This window comes from Oncorhynchus tshawytscha, linkage group LG12, assembly GCF_018296145.1.
Source record: "Oncorhynchus tshawytscha isolate Ot180627B linkage group LG12, Otsh_v2.0, whole genome shotgun sequence".
NCBI classification, from domain to species: Eukaryota; Metazoa; Chordata; class Actinopteri; order Salmoniformes; family Salmonidae; genus Oncorhynchus; species Oncorhynchus tshawytscha.
The window spans coordinates 2,262,359-2,278,879 of record NC_056440.1 but is presented as its reverse complement, the minus strand read 5'-3'; the positions used below and the strand labels follow the sequence as shown (position 1 = coordinate 2,278,879).

Here is a 16,521-nt window from a genome sequence, read left to right as displayed (position 1 = left end):
AGTAAAACATCATCAAATCTGATTTCTTTCACTTGCTTGCTGTGCTGGTCTGTTCATTTGTTCAGTCGTTTCATTCTCAACCAGCATTTCTATGGGACGCCGTTTGGGTCATTGCTATGGGACGCCGTTTGGGTCGTTGCTATGGGACGCCGTTTGGGTCTTTGCGTGTCAAAAAAGATACACGTCAAATAACACTCTTTGACCAATCAGGACATGAATATGACTGCAAGTCACACAACAATTTAAAGCTTTTATAATTTTTTTACGCAGTTAATACACAATCACTCATATTTCATTTGTCACAACGATTCATCGATACTTATGCTGTGATGCTGGTAAAGTTGTCTCACGCACCTACAGTGCTGGTCATAAAAGCTAGCTAGCTCATGGATACAAACAATGTTCTTCCCCCAAAACACAGCAAAACAACCATCTGTTTCAGTAGCTATAGTAGCTAACTATATAGCTAGGTGTAATCTAAAATACCCCTAATTTATAAGAAAGTTCTTATTTGTTTTAATGATGGTCGGACCCATCTATGTGAAGCTAGCCACAATAAGGATTAGGCACAATTGTGGACTTGGCGGTTAGTCTTCAAAATAAAAGTATGGCATAATTCTACTATTTGTATTAATTTGCTTCGCTGTCAGTGACACACTTTTATTTTTGAAGGCAAACTGCAAATTCCACAATTGTTCCTAATCCTTATTGTGGCTATCTTCACAACACATAACCCGGTCCGGTCGAGCCTCACTAGCCAGATGAAGTTAGCTGGCTGCTTATAACGTTAGCTTTGGGCAACAGGGTTAAGTAGCTGGCTAGCTATTTATTTTCATGAACTGAAGTTCAATTTCAATAGGCGAACAACAAGTGGCAACCTTGCTAATACTTACTCACAAGGATTCCTAAATCATTGCTAAGAATAATGAAAATGACTGCAGTTTCTACTGGTCATTGTTTTCAGGCTGGTTGTATTGATGCTAGCTAGGCACCAAGCTAAAGCTAGCTACCCCAGAAGTTGCGGTCGAACAAATTATGCTTTATTACCAACATAGTATTGTAAACACATCGTTCGTGGCCTGTGTTTGCTTGTTTGCAGACATTTTTTGTACAGCTTTGACAGTGCTACTGTATCTTTTTGACACGCAAAGACCCAAACGGCGTTCCATAGTATGTATGTCGTGAAGCTAATAGCAGTGACGAGCTAATAGCAGTGACGAGCTAATAGCAGTGACGAGCTAATAGCAGTGACGAGCTAATAGCAGTGATTTTTCAGACATCTGAAAAATAGCGCATTTGTTAGTGTGTACTGGTGCTCGACCAGTCGGCGAAAGCCAGCATCCCCCACGACAGAGAACGGTTGTTTGTCGAGGGCAATGAATTCCATTATCTTGGCGTTAATGGATCACCTTTGAGTCGTCTCGCTGAAATGTTGTTACTATTTCAAATGACTGCTGGACTTGTTGTCTGCTCCATACACACAGCAGACATTGTGGGCCAGGTTAGGAATGCTGTGTTGCAGGTGTAGCGCAACATTTTACGTGGCGTCATTACGTCATGTATCTACGTCATATAGGTATGGAGTCATTACGTCATGTACCTACGTCATATAGGTATGCACGTCAGCTTTGACATCGGTTTTGCACATCGCCGTTAAAATAGACATCGGCCGATACCGATGTTGGCATTTTCTTTGCTAATATCAGCCAATTCCAATATGTTCACCGATTTATATCGTGCATCCCTATCCAAAACATGCATCCTGTTTACAACAAGGGACTAAAATAAAACTGAAAAAAATATGATAAAGAAATTAACTTTATCCTGAATACAAAGCGTGTTGTTGGATTTGCCCCGAACATAACATCACTGAGTACCACTCTTCATATTTCCAAGCATGGTGGTGGCTGCATCATGTTATGGGTATGCTTGTCATCGGCAAGGACTAGGCTTTTTTTTTTAAGCACAGGCAAAATCCTATTGGAAAACCTGGTTGTCTGCTTTCCAACAGACACTGGGAGATGAATTCACCTTTCAGCAGAACAATAACCTAAAACCTAAGGCCAATCTACACTGGAGTTGCTTACCAAGACGATGTTGAATGTTCCTGAGCGGCCTAGTTCCAGTTTGGACTTAAATCTGCTTAAATCTATGGCAATACTTTTTAAAATGGCTGTCTATCATGATCCACAACCAACTTGACAGAGGTTGAAGAATTTAAAAAAGAATAATGTGCAAATATTGTACAATCCAGGTGTGCAAAGCTCTTAGACTTACCCAGTAAGACTCACAGCTGTAATCACTGCCAAAGCTCTTAGACTTACCCAGAAAGACTCTCAGCTGTAATTTCTGCCATTCTTAAGGTGTGTGAGAACTTATGTAAATGAGATATTTCTGTATTTAATTTATAACAAATTTGCAAACTATTTTTGTACATATATATTTTTTCAATTTAACATTTAGAATGGGCAAAACTAGTGACCGAAGCAACTTTGAGATAGTCGGTGCCAGGTATGCCCGGATCCAGTATCTCAGAAACAGCCAACCCTCCTGGGCTTTTCATGCACGGCAGTGTCTAGGGTTTACAGAGAACGGAGCAACAATCAAAAACATCCAGTCAGCGGAAGTCCTGTTGGAGAAAACAGCTGGTTGATGAGACAGGTCGAAGGAGAATGGCAAGAATCGGTAAAGCTAAGAGGCTGGCAACAAACAGACAAAATAACAGTGATGTGCAGAACGGCATCTCGGAACGCACAACTCATTGATCTTTGTCACGGATGGGTTATTGCAGCAGACAACCACACCGGGTTCCACTCCTGTCACCTAAAAACAAGAAGAAGAAGTGGCTCCAGTCGGCACGCCATCACCAACACTGGACAACTGAGGAGTGGAAAAACATAGTCTGGAACATGACAGCGAGTTCAGTTTACTTGAGTCCTGGTCAGTCCCCAGACCTCAACCCAATAGATTATCTCAGTGTCCTGGTCAGTCCCCAGACCTCAACCCAATAGATTATCTCAGTGTCCTGGTCAGTCCCCAGAACTCAACCCAATAGATTATCTTTGGGATGAGATTGCACGGGCTGTGAGCAGCATGAATATACCACTGTCCAATCAGCAGCAACTGTGTGATGCCGTCGTGTCAACATGGACCAACGTCCCTGTGGAACATTTGAAACACCTTTCCCCCCCAAAGAATTCAAGGTGTTCTGGAGGCAAGGGGGGTCCAAGCCAGTTCTAAATGTGGGGGTCCAAGCCAGTTCTAAATGTGGGGGGTCCAAGCCAGTTCTAAATGGGGGGGTGTCCAAGCCAGTTCTAAATGGGGGGGGTCCAAGCCAGTTCTAAATGGGGGAGGGGTCCAAGCCAGTTCTAAATGGGGGAGGGGTCCAAGCCAGTTCTAAATGGGGGAGGGGTCCAAGCCAGTTCTAAATGGGGGTACATAATTCCCCATTAGCACAAGGCTGCTACTAGGCTACTTTTGCTGCCTTGCATTATTTCCACCACAAGAAACTGTGCTAAAGATTGTCACGTCAAGTTTAGTTTTTATGAATTGCAACTTTTGTGTGAACTGGCACAAGCATATTGTGTGTTTTACTACGCAACATTTTAATAAGGCCGCTGGGACCTGAGAAGTCGTTAGCTACCACATCAGCCCATGACTCAGGTTGTTACGTCAGTGTGAAATGTTTTAAAAATATATATATATATATATAAGTTTGTTCGACAACCGTGCACATTCATGTTTCATTCTTTATTTAACTAGGTAAGTCATTGATAAATGGGTTAACTGTGGAAGATAAAACACCTCTCTGATTCAGAGGGGTCGGGTTAACTGAAGATAAAACACCTTCTGATTCAGAGGGGTCGGGTTATCTGTGGAAGATACAACACCTCTCTGATTCAGAGGGGTCGGGTTAACTGTGGAAGATACAACAATGTATTCAACTGAAATGTAATCAGAGAGGTGTTGTAACTAAGATAACCCGTCCCCTTGAATCAGAGAGGTGTTGTAACTGTGGAAGATAACCCGAAATCAGAGAGGTGTTGTATCTGTGGAAGATAACCCGACCCCTCTGAATCAGAGAGGTGTTGTATCTGTGGAAGATAACCCGACCCCTCTGAATCAGAGAGGTGTTGTAACTGTGGAAGATAACCCGACCCTCTGAATCAGAGAGGTGTTGTAACTGTGGAAGATAACCCGACCCTCTGAATCAGAGAGGTGTTGTAACTGTGGAAGATAACCCGACCCCTCTGAATCAGAGAGGTGTTGTAACTGTGGAAGATAACCCGACCCCTCTGAATCAGAGAGGTGTTGTAACTGTGAAAGATAACCCGACCCCTCTGAATCAGAAGGTGTTGTAACTGTGGAAGATAACCCGGCCCCTCTGAATCAGAGAGGTGTTGTAACTGTGGAAGATAACCCGACCCCTTGAATCAGAGAGGTGTTGTATCTGTGGAAGATAACCCGGATTCAGAGAGGTGTTGTATCTGTGGAAGATAACCCGACCCCTCTGATTCAGAGAGGTGTTGTATCTGTGGAAGATAACCCGACCCCTCTGATTCAGAGAGGTGTTGTATCTGTGGAAGATAACCCGACCCCTCTGAATCAGAGAGGTGTTGTATCTGTGGAAGATAACCCGACCCCTCTGAATCAGAGAGGTGTTGTATCTGTGGAAGATACAACAATGTATTCAACTGAAATGTAACTGGCTAGGTGTCCCCTTTCCTTGAAACAACCAAGGATTAAAATGTGTGTTTTTATGGGGCAGTATCCTGTAAATACTGGTGGCTGAGTAAAATGGTACTTCTCAGCTCGGTGTTTGATTACTAGTTCTAACCTGCCAGGAAATCTGGCCGATGCCAGAGAGAGCGACGAGCCGCCCCTGCCTCCCTTCCTGCATCAAAGGTACCCTCCCCCCACTCTCTCTCCCTCTCTCCCTCCCTCTCTCCCTCCTCCCTCCCTCCCTCCCTGCATCAAAGATGCCCTCCCTCTCTCCCTGCAACAAATGTGCATCAGGGGAATTAGTCCCTTCCCCTCCCCATGCACCATCTGGTCAGGTGATGTTGCTCTTTTACCCAGCTAGCTCATTATCAGGCAGCCATCTTGGTCAACACCCACTCTGCTGTCTGTCAGAGGAGCAGCGACTCACACAACCAATCCTGTGAGGGCTAGCCGAACGAGAGGGGCAGAGGCAGAGCCCACCAAAGGAGAGGCTGTCATTCCAGCAGAGCAGAGACCTAGCGTTGTCATCCCAGTACCCAGGCCGCGCCCAGGCAGAGACCTAGCGTTGTTACCCCAGTACCCAGGCCGCGCCGCAGAGGAAAGGAGGAGAGGGCAGGGCTGCAGCTTTTGTTGAGACAGACGCACACTGGTGGCTTTTCTCCTCAGTCCTCTGTAAAAAAAACGGGAGTGAGTGAAGGGGGGAGGAGGCACGGAGAGGAAGACGAGAATTAACACCATCCATCCTTTTTTTCTATCTGGGAAGACTGCTGAGTGCTGCTCTTCTTCTCTCTTTTCATTCCTATTGTATCTGGGAAGACTGCTGTCGTTCAGCACAGAGATTTTCTCTTCCTTTTCATTCCTATTGTATCTGGGAAGACTGCTGTTGTTCGGCACAAATCCTCTCCATCCCCCTCTTTGCGGCCTTTGCGTCGCCTGGACAGAGAGCGTTCCTGCTTTGTTGCCGTTCGTCTCTCAGCCCTCTATTCGCTGAGTCATCATGGCAGACGTTACACCTCAGGCCGATGCCCCGACCCCCACCACTGACAAGATCACGCAGGCAGCCCGGGAGACCATCTATCTGTGTAACTTCCGCGTGTCGGTGGACGGAGAATGGCTCTGTCTCAGGGAGCTCAACGACATCTCTCTCACCCCAGACCCAGAGCCAGCCCACGAAGGTAGGTGGTAGACCGTAACATAGACAGAGGGGACCTGATCCTAGATCAACACTCCTACTGAGACTCTTTATGACCTGATCCTAGATCAGTACTCCTGCCGAGACTCTTTGTGACCTAATCCTAGATCACCACTCCTACTGAGACTCTTTATGACCTAATCCTAGATCACCACTTCTACTGAGACTCTTTATGACCTGATCCTAGATCACCACTCCTACTGAGACTCTTTATGACCTGATCCTAGATCACCACTCCTACTGAGACTCTTTATGACCTGATCCTAGATCACCACTCCTACTGAGACTCTTTATGACCTGATCCTAGATCACCACTCCCAGGAGGAGGAATGAATGGAATTTTACAGTATTTCAATTTAAATGTTTCAAGAAGAAAATGACATGTATTTTGTTGTTGTAGTGGAGACCATAACATTAGTAATCTCTAAAAAAAAATATATATTTATTAAATGTTGAAGTATGCATTGAGGTGTCTGTAATAAAATAAACTTGGCAAAAACATGTAGACATTTAATAAATGGATTGTTATAACTTCCTAAATATATTTTACAATGGAGGGGGGTGTGTACCAAGATGGAGGCACGGTGGCTTCAACACAGCGCCCCCTATCTGTCATCTAGTGTAGAGAGAGACAATGCTATGTTGTTGTCTTTAGGTCTGTCTTTATGTAGTAAGGCAGCCACATGACAACACAGCAGGGTAGTAACACAGCATGGTAGCAACACAGCATGGTAGCAACAGCATGGTAGCAACAGCATGGTAGCAACAGCATGGTAGCAACACAGCATGCATGGTAGCAACAGCATGGTAGTAACACAGCGTGGTAGCAACACAGCGTGGTAGCAACACAGCATGGTAGCAACACAGCATGGTAGCAACACAGCATGGTAGCAACACAGCATGGTAGCAACAGCATGGTAGCAACGCAGCGTGGTAGCAACACAGCGTGGTAGCAACACAGCATGGTAGCAACAGCATGGTAGCAACACAGCGTGGTAGCAACACAGCGTGGTAGCAACACAGCGTGGTAGCAACACAGCGTGGTAGCAACAGCGTGGTAGCAACACAGCGTGGTAGCAACACAGCGTGGTAGCAACACAGCGTGGTAGCAACATTATTGGGCACAGACAACAGCACAAAGGGCAAGAAGGTAGAGTCAGGTTTGTAGGGCTCCTTGCTCGCATACACTTTTTCAGTTCTGCCCACAAGTGTTCTATAGGATTGATGTCAGGGCTTTGTGATGGCCACTCCAATACCTTGACTTTGTTGTCCTTAAGCCATTTTGCCACAACTTTGGAAGTAGGCTTGGGGGTCATTGTCCATTTGGAATACCCATTTGCGACCAAGCTTTAACTTCCTGACTGATTGATGTCTTGAGATGTTGCTTCATCATATCCACATATATATACAGGTGTGTGCTTTTCCAAATCATGTCCAATCAATTGGATTTACCGCTGTTGGACTCCAAGTTGTAGAAACATCTCAAGGACAGAGGGCATTTGGTTCTATAACTGATCTGAAGTATTATTTTTGCCAGATTGTAATTGGGATGTTTAGTTTTATGTTCCTTTTGATTTCAGAAGCTCAGTGACCATGTTTTTCAAGTGACAGTTTGTCATCAAGCCAGATACCATTATATTTGTAGGAAGGAATTCGCTCAATTTGTGTCATTAGTCATTATAAAAATAGAAAAAAAACGTCCTCTCTCTGTCTACTGGGAGCAGGTTGAAATGACAGCAGCGATGTCCTCTCTCTGTCTACTGGGAGCAGGTTGAAATGACAGCAGCGATGTCCTCTCTCTGTCTACTGGGAGCAGGTTGAAATGAAATGACAGCAGTCTATTGGGAGCAGGTTGAAATGACGCAGCAACGTCCTCTCTCTGTCTGGGACTGTCTACTGGGAGCAGGTTGAAATGACAGCAGGTTGAAATGACAGCAGCAACGTCCTCTCTCTGTCTACTGGGAGCAGGTTGAAATGACAGCAGTGACGTCCTCTCTCTGTCTACTGGGAGCAGGTTGAAATGACAGCAGTGATGTCCTCTCTCTGTCTACTGGGAGCAGGTTGAAATGACAGCAGTGATGTCCTCTCTCTGGGAGCAGGTTGAAATGACAGCAGCGACGTCCTCTCTCTGTCTATTGGGAGCAGGTCACCTTCCCTTCTCAGTTTTGATATGCTCTGCCTTCAGCTGTTGCCATGGTGACCAATGTATGTTGTACCAGGGTGTGTGTTGCTCAAATCTCTTTCTCTCCTATGTCTCCTGCCTCCTTTGTGTCCCCCTCTCTCTCTGTCACTCCAGACCCGAAGGACCCTATAGCCATCGAGCGGTTGAACCTGATGAACATGGCTAAGCTGAGCATCAAGGGTCTGATTGAGTCGGCCCTGAACCTGGGCAGGACCTTGGACTCTGACTACGCTCCGTTACAGCAGTTCTTCGTGGTCATGGAGCACTGCCTCAAACACGGACTCAAAAGTAAGGACGTGTTACAGCTATAACTATGTTATTATTTGTTTCTAGCCTGGTCCCAGATTGGTTTGTGCTATCTTTACCAACTCGTTTAGAGTGAAAATCTGGTCCCAGATCAGTTTGTGCTATCTTTACCAACTCGTTTAGAGTGAAAATCTGGTCCCAGATCTGTTTGTTCTCTATGTTTATTCCTCCTTGGAGTGCACTCCTCCTCTTTATAACAGTCGCATCCCTTCTGGAACATTCCTATACAGTTATGATAATGATTCTCATAAGGACGTACAGGACCTTCAGAAAGTAGTCACATCCTTGAATCCTTCCATATTTTCTGATTACAGTCTGAGTTTAAAATGGATTAAATTTAGATTTGTTTTTGTCACTGGCCAGCACACAATAGTCCATAATGTCATAATGGAATTATCACCATATTCTTATCGGCAGACTCAGTAGCCTCTGTTTTTCGGATGACTGCCTTGCCTGGTTCACCAATTACTTTGCAGACAGAGTTCAGTGTGTCAAATCGGAGGGCATGCTGTCCGGTCCACTGGCAGTCTCTATGGGGGTGCCACAGGGTTCAATCCTCGGGCCGACTCTTTTCTCTGTATATATCAATGATGTTGCTCTTGCTGCGGGCGATTCCCTGATCCACCTCTACGCAGACGACACCATTCTATATACTTCCGGCCCGTCCTTGGACACTGTGCTATCTAACCTCCAAACGAGCTTCAATGCCATACAACACTCCTTCCGTGGCCTCCAACTGCTCTTAAACGCTAGTAAAACCAAATGCATGCTTTTCAACCGTTCGCTGCCTGCACCCGCACGCCTGACCAGCATCACCACCCTGGATGGTTCCGACCTTGAATATGTGGACATCTATAAGTACCTAGGTGTCTGGCTAGACTGTAAACTATCCTTCCAGACTCATATCAAACATCTCCAATCGAAAATCAAATCAAGAATCGGCTTTCTATTCCGCAACAAAGCCTCCTTCACTCACGCCGCCAAACTTACCCTAGTAAAACTGACTATCCTACCGATCCTCGACTTTGGCGATGTCATCTACAAAATTGCTTCCAACACTCTACTCAGCAAACTGGATGCAGTTTATCACAGTGCCATCCGTTTTGTCACTAAAGCACCTTATACCACCCACCACTGCGACTTGTATGCTCTAGTCGGTGTCCCTCGCTACATATTCGTCGCCAGACCCACTGGCTCCAGGTCATCTACAAGTCCATGCTAGGTAAAGCTCCGCCTTATCTCAGTTCACTGGTCACGATGGCAACACCCATCCGTAGCACGCGCTCCAGCAGGTGTATCTCACTGATCATCCCTAAAGCCAACACCTCATTTGGCCGCCTTTCATTCCAGTTCTCTGCTGCCTGTGACTGGAACGAAATGCAAAAATCGCTGAAGTTGGAGACTTTTATCTCCCTCACCAACTTCAAACATCTGCTGTCTGAGCAGCTAACCGATCGCTGCAGCTGTACATAGACTATCGGTAAATAGCCCACCCATTTTTACCTACCTCATCCCCATACTGTTTTTATTTATTTTTTTCTGCTCTTTTGCACACCAATATCTCTACCTGTACATGACCATCTGATCATTTATCACTCCAGTGTTATTAATCTGCAAAATTGTAATTATTCGCCTACCTCCTCATGCCTTTTGCACACAATGTATATAGACTCCCCTTTTTTTTCTACTGTGTTATTGACTTGTTCATTGTTTACTCCATGTGTAACTCTGTGTTGTCTGTTCACACTGCTATGCTTTATCTTGGCCAGGTCGCAGTTGCAAATGAGAACTTGTTCTCAACTAGCCTACCTGGTTAAATAAAGGTGAAATAAAATAATAAAATAAAAAATGTTTTTCACAATGTTTATAAATGCATAAAAAAATGAAAAGCTTAAATATAATAGTCAATAAGTATTCAACCCCTTTGTAATGTCTAAAGCCTAAAACAGTTCAGGAGTAAACATGTGTTTTAACAAGTCACATAATAAGATGCATGGACTCACTGTGTGTTCAATAATAGTGTTTAACATGGTTTCTGAATGACTACCTCATCTCTGTACCCTACACATATAATTATCTGTAAGGTCCCTCAGGGAATTTCAAACACAGACTCAACAGCAAAGACCAGGGAGGTTTTCCAATGCCTTGCAAAGAATGGCCCCTGTTGGTAGATGGGTAAAAATTAAAAAGCAGACATTAAATATCCCTTTGAGCATGGTGAAGTTATTAATTACACTGTGGATGATGTATCAATACACCCAGTCACTACAAAAATACAGGCGTCCTACTTAACTCAGTTGCCAGAGAGGAAGGAAACCGCTCAGGGATTTCACCATGAGGCCAATGGTGACTTTAAAACAGTTACAGAGTTTAATGGCTGTGTTAGGAGAAAACTGAGGATGGATCAACAACATTATAGTTACTCCACAATACTAACCTAATGGACAGAGTGAAAAGAAGGAAGCCTGTACAGAATACAAATATTCCTAAACATGCATCCTGTTGGCACTAAAGTAAAACTGCAAAGAATATGTGAAAGAAATTAACTTCATGTCCTGAATACAAAGTGTTTCAGGCAAATCAGACACAACGTATCACTGAGTACCTCTCTTCATATGTTCAAGCATGGTGGTGGCTGCATCATGTTATGGGTATGCTTGTCATCAGCAAGGACAAGGGATTTCTTTAGAATACAAAGAAACGGAATAGAGCTAAGCACAGGGAAAATCCTAGAGGAAAACCTAGTTCAGTCTGCTTTCCACCAGACATTAGAAGATGAATTAACCTACAGCAGGACAATAACCTAAAACATAACCTAAAACACAAGGTCAAATCTAGAGTGGAGTTACTTACCAAGAAAACAGTGAATGTTCCTGAGTGGCCGAGTTTTGACTTAAATTGCCTTGACAAGACTTGATAATGGAGGTCTATCATAATCAACAACCAACTTAACAGAGGTTAACAGAGGTTGAAGAATTTAAAAAAGAATAATGTGCAAATATTGTACAATCCAGGTGTGCAAAGCTCTTAAGAGATTTACCCAGAAAGACTCACAGCTGTAATCTGTGACAAAGGTGATTCTAACGTGTATTGACTCAGGGGTGTGAATACTTATGTAAATTTAGATATTTCTATTTAATTTTCAAAACATTTGAAAAACGGTCTAACCATGTTTTCACTTTATGATGGGGTAATGTGTGTAGATGGGTGACCACTTTATGATGGGGTAATGTGTGATAGATGGGTGACCACTTTATGATGGGGTAATGTGTGTAGATGGGTGACCACTTTATGATGGGGTAATGTGTGTAGATGGGTGACCACTTTATGATGGGGTAATGTGTGTAGATGGGTGACCACTTTATGATGGGGTAATGTGTGTAGATGGGTGACCACTTTATGATGGGGTAATGTGTGTAGATGGGTGACCACTTTATGATGGGGTAATGTGTGTAGATGGGTGACCACTTTATGATGGGGTAATGTGTGTAGATGGGTGACCACTTTATGATGGGGTAATGTGTGTAGATGGGTCACCACCTTATGATGGGGTAATGTGTGTAGATGGGTCACCACCTTATGATGGGGTAATGTGTGTAGATGGGTCACCACCTTATGATGGGGTAATGTGTGTAGATGGGTGACCACTTTATGATGGGGTAATGTGTGTAGATGGGTGACCACTGTTTTGTTATTTTAATCCATGTTGAAGGGAGTGTAAAAAAAGGAAACCTAGTTTCTGAATGCATGTACCCTCTTCCTAACAGCCAAGAAGACGTTCCTGGGGCAGAACAATCCGTTGTCTTTCTGGGGGCCCTGGAGCTGGTGGAGAAATCCGCTCCTCACCCCTGAGGCTGGCCTAGAGATCATCCGCCCTCAAACCCTCTTCCTCTGCCTAACACCCCTCATCCGCTTGTCAAACCCTCTTCCTCTGCCTAACACCCCTCATCCGAAACCTGCCAGGACCCTCTTCCTCTGCCTAATCCGCTAAGACCCCCTGCGCCTCACTAACGCCGTCCCTAATGTCCTCATTCCTGTCTGACTAACGCCCCTCATCCGCTCCCAAACCCTCTTCCTCTGCCTTACATGTCCTCTTCCTGTCTGACTAACGCCGTCCCTAATGTCCTCTTCCTCTCTGACTAACGCCGTCCCTAATGTCCTCTTCCCGCCAGCGTCTGAGGACTCAACCTGCCCTCACTAACGTCCCTAATGTCCTCTTCCTGTCCTAACGCCGTCCCTAATGTCCTCTTCCTGACTAACGCCGTCCCTAATGTCCTCTTCCCGTCTGACTGACGCCGTCCCTAATGTCCTCTTCCCGTCTGACTGACGCCGTCCCTAATGTCCTCTTCCCGTCCTGACTGACGCCGTCCCTAATGTCCTCTTCCCGTCCTGACTGACGCCGTCCCTAATGTCCTCTTCCCGACCTGACTGACGCCGTCCCTAATGTCCTCTTCCCGACCTGACTGACGCCGTCCCTAATGTCCTCTTCCCCCGACCTGACTGACGCCGTCCCTAATGTCCTCTTCCCGACCTGACTGACGCCGTCCCTAATGTCCTCTTCCCGCCTCTCCCTCCCTCTTCCCGACCTGACTAACGCCGTCCCTAATGTCCTCTTCCCGTCTGACTAACGCCGTCCCTAATGTCCCTAATGGACTAACGCCGTCCCTAATGTCCTCTTCCCGTCTGACTAACGCCGTCCCGAATGTCCTCTTCCCGTCTGACTAACGCCGTCCCTAATGTCCTCTTCCCGTCTGACTGACGCCGTCCCTAATGTCCTCTTCCCGACCTGACTGACGCCGTCCCTAATGTCCTCTTCCCGACCTGACTGACGCCGTGAATTTTGGCCCTAATGTCCTCTTCCCGACCTGACTGACGCCGTCCCTAATGTCCTGTTCCCGACCTGACTGACGCCGTCCCTAATGTCCTCTTCCCGACCTGACTGACGCCGTCCCTAATGTCCTCTTCCCGTCCCTAATGTCCTGACTGACGCCGTCCCTAATGTCCTCTTCCCGTTGACCGCGAATGTCCTGACTAACGCCGTCCCTGTCCTCTTCCCGCCTGACTAAAGCCGTCCCTAAGTGCCTAATGTCTAGTCAGCTTTTATTTCTTTCATCACATTCCCAGTGGGTCTGAGCATTGAAATTGTTTAACGCAAACGTCCCTAATGTCCTCTTCCCGTCTGACTGACGCTGCGTCAGGGCTAATGTCCTCTTCCCTAATGTCCTGACTGACGCCGTCCCTAATGTCCTCTTCCTTCCGCCGAATGTCCTGACTGAATGTCCTCTTCCTGTCTGACTAACGCCGTCCCTAATGTCCTCTTCCCGACCTGACTGACGCCGTCCCTAATGTCCTCTTCCCGACCTGACTGACGCCGTCCCTAATGTCTTCTTCCCGACCTGACTGACGCCGTCCCTAATGTCCTCTTCCCGTCTGACTGACGCCGTCCCTAATGTCCTCTTCCCGTCTGACTACGCCGTCACTAATGTCCTCTTCCCGCCTGACTAAAGCCGTCCCTAAGACTGCATCTAATGTCACAATAGTAGAGAGTGATTTTATTTCAGCTTTTATTTCTTTCATCACATTCCCAGTGGGTCAGAAGTTTACATACATTCAATTTGTTTTTGATAGCATTGCCTTTAAATTGTTTAACTTGGGTCAAACGTTTTGGGTAGCTTTCCACAAGCATCCGACAATAAGTTGGGTGAATTTTGGCCCATTCCTCCTGACAGAGCTGGTGTAACGGAATCGGGTTTGTAGGCCTCCTTGCTCGCACACACTTCTTCAGTTCTGCCCACAAATGTTCTATAGGATTGAGGTCAGGGCTTTGTCATGGCCACTCCAATACCTTGACTTTTTGCCACAACTTTGGAAGTATGCTTGGGGTCATTGTCCATTTGGAAGACCCAATTGCGACCAAGCTTTAACTTCCTGACTGATGTCTTGAGATGTGGAAATATTGAAGCAACATAATTTTCCTTTCTCATAATGTCATCTATTTTGTGAAGTGCACCAGTCCCTCCTGCAGCAAAGCACCCCCACAACATGATGCTGCCACCCCCGTGCTTCACGGTGGGGATGGTGTTCTTCGGCTTGGAAGCCTCCCCCTTTTCCTCCAAAAATAACAATGGTCGTTATGACCAAACAGTTCCACTTTTGTTTTATCAGACCAGAGGACATTTCTCCAAAAAGTACGATCTTTGTCCCCATGTGCAGTTGCAAACCGTAGTCTGGCTTTTTTATGGCGGTTTTGGAGCAGTGGCTTCTTCCTTGCTGAGGGCCTTTCAGGTTATGTCGATATAGGACTCATTTTACTGTGGATATAGATACTTTTGTACCTGTTTCCTCCAGCATCTTCACAAGGTCCTTTGCTGTTGTTCTGGGATTGATTTGCACTTTTCCACCAAAGTACGTTCATCTCTAGGAGACAGAATGCGTCTCCTTCAAATCAAATCAAATCAAATTTTATTTGTCACATACACATGGTTAGCAGATGTTAATGCGAGTGTAGCGAAATGCTTGTTCTTCTAGTTCCGACAATGCAGTAATAACCAACAAGTAATCTAACTAACAATTCCAAAACTACTGTCTTATATACAGTGTAAGGGGATAAAGAATATGTACATAAGGATATATGAATGAGTGATGGTACAGAGCAGCATAGGCAAGATACAGTAGCTGATATTGAGTACAGTATATACATATGAGATGAGTATGAAAACAAAGTGGCATAGTTAAAGTGGCTAGTGATACATGTATTACATAAGGATGCAGTCGATGATATAGAGTACAGTATATACGTATGCATATGAGATGAATAATGTAGGGTAAGTAACATTATATAGGGTAGCATTGTTTAAAGTGGCTAGTGATATATTTACATCATTTCCCATCAATTCCCATTATTAAAGTGGCTTGAGTTGAGTCAGTGTCAGTGTGTTGGCAGCAGCCACTCAATGTTAGTGGTGGCTGTTTAACAGTCTGATGGCCTTGAGATAGAAGCTGTTTTTCAGTCTCTCGGTCCCAGCTTTGATGCACCTGTACTGACCTCGCCTTCTGGATGATAGCGGGGTGAACAGGCAGTGGCTCGGGTGGTTGATGTCCTTGATGATCTTTATGGCCTTCCTGTAACATTGGGTGGTGTAGGTGTCCTGGAGGGCAGGTAGTTTGCCCCCGGTGATGCGTTGTGCAGACCTCACTACCCTCTGGAGAGCCTTACGGTTGAGGGCGGAGCAGTTGCCGTACCAGGCGGTGATACAGCCCGCCAGGATGCTCTCGATTGTGCATCTGTAGAAGTTTTTGAGTGCTTTTGGTGACAAGCCGAATTTCTTCAGCCTCCTGAGGTTGAAGAGGCGCTGCTGCGCCTTCTTCACGATGCTGTCTGTGTGAGTGGACCAATTCAGTTTGTCTGTGATGTGTATGCCGAGGAACTTAAAACTTGCTACCCTCTCCACTACTGTTCCATCGATGTGGATAGGGGGGTGTTCCCTCTGCTGTTTCCTGAAGTCCACAATCATCTCCTTAGTTTTGTTGACGTTGAGTATGAGGTTATTTTCCTGACACCACACTCCGAGGGCCCTCACCTCCTCCCTGTAGGCCGTCTCGTCGTTGTTGGTAATCAAGCCTACCACTGTTGTGTCGTCCGCAAACTTGATGATTGAGTTGGAGGCGTGCGTGGCCACGCAGTCGTGGGTGAACAGGGAGTACAGGAGAGGGCTCAGAACGCACCCTTGTGGGGCCCCAGTGTTGAGGATCAGCGGGGAGGAGATGTTGTTGCCTACCCTCACCACCTGGGGGCGGCCCGTCAGGAAGTCCAGTACCCAGTTGCACAGGGCGGGGTCGAGACCCAGGGTCTCGAGCTTGATGACGAGCTTGGAGGGTACTATGGTGTTGAGTGCCGAGCTGTAGTCGATGAACAGCATTCTCACATAGGTATTCCTCTTGTCCAGATGGGTTAGGGCAGTGTGCAGTGTGGTTGAGATTGCGTCGTCTGTGGACCTATTGGGGTGGTAAGCAAATTGGAGTGGGTCTAGGGTGTCAGGTAGGGTGGAGGTGATATGGTCCTTGACTAGTCTCTCAAAGCACTTCATGATGACGGATGTGAGTGCTACGGGCGGTAGTC

General features: G+C 45.9%; 1 protein-coding gene across 1 annotated transcript in view; it reads left to right on the top strand.

Annotated features, from left to right (window-relative positions):
- Window positions 1–5,128: 5,128 nt before the first annotated feature.
- The window catches only part of LOC112238611 (protein RUFY3-like), a 28,294-nt gene continuing 16,901 nt past the window's right edge, over window positions 5,129–16,521 (top strand). The window contains exons 1-3 of the mRNA XM_042331184.1: window positions 5,129–5,897; window positions 8,211–8,384; window positions 12,170–12,270. Coding sequence (XP_042187118.1) covers window positions 5,720–5,897; window positions 8,211–8,384; window positions 12,170–12,270 — 453 coding nt within the window. The 5' untranslated portion in view covers window positions 5,129–5,719. The remainder of the gene's footprint in view (window positions 5,898–8,210; window positions 8,385–12,169; window positions 12,271–16,521) is intronic.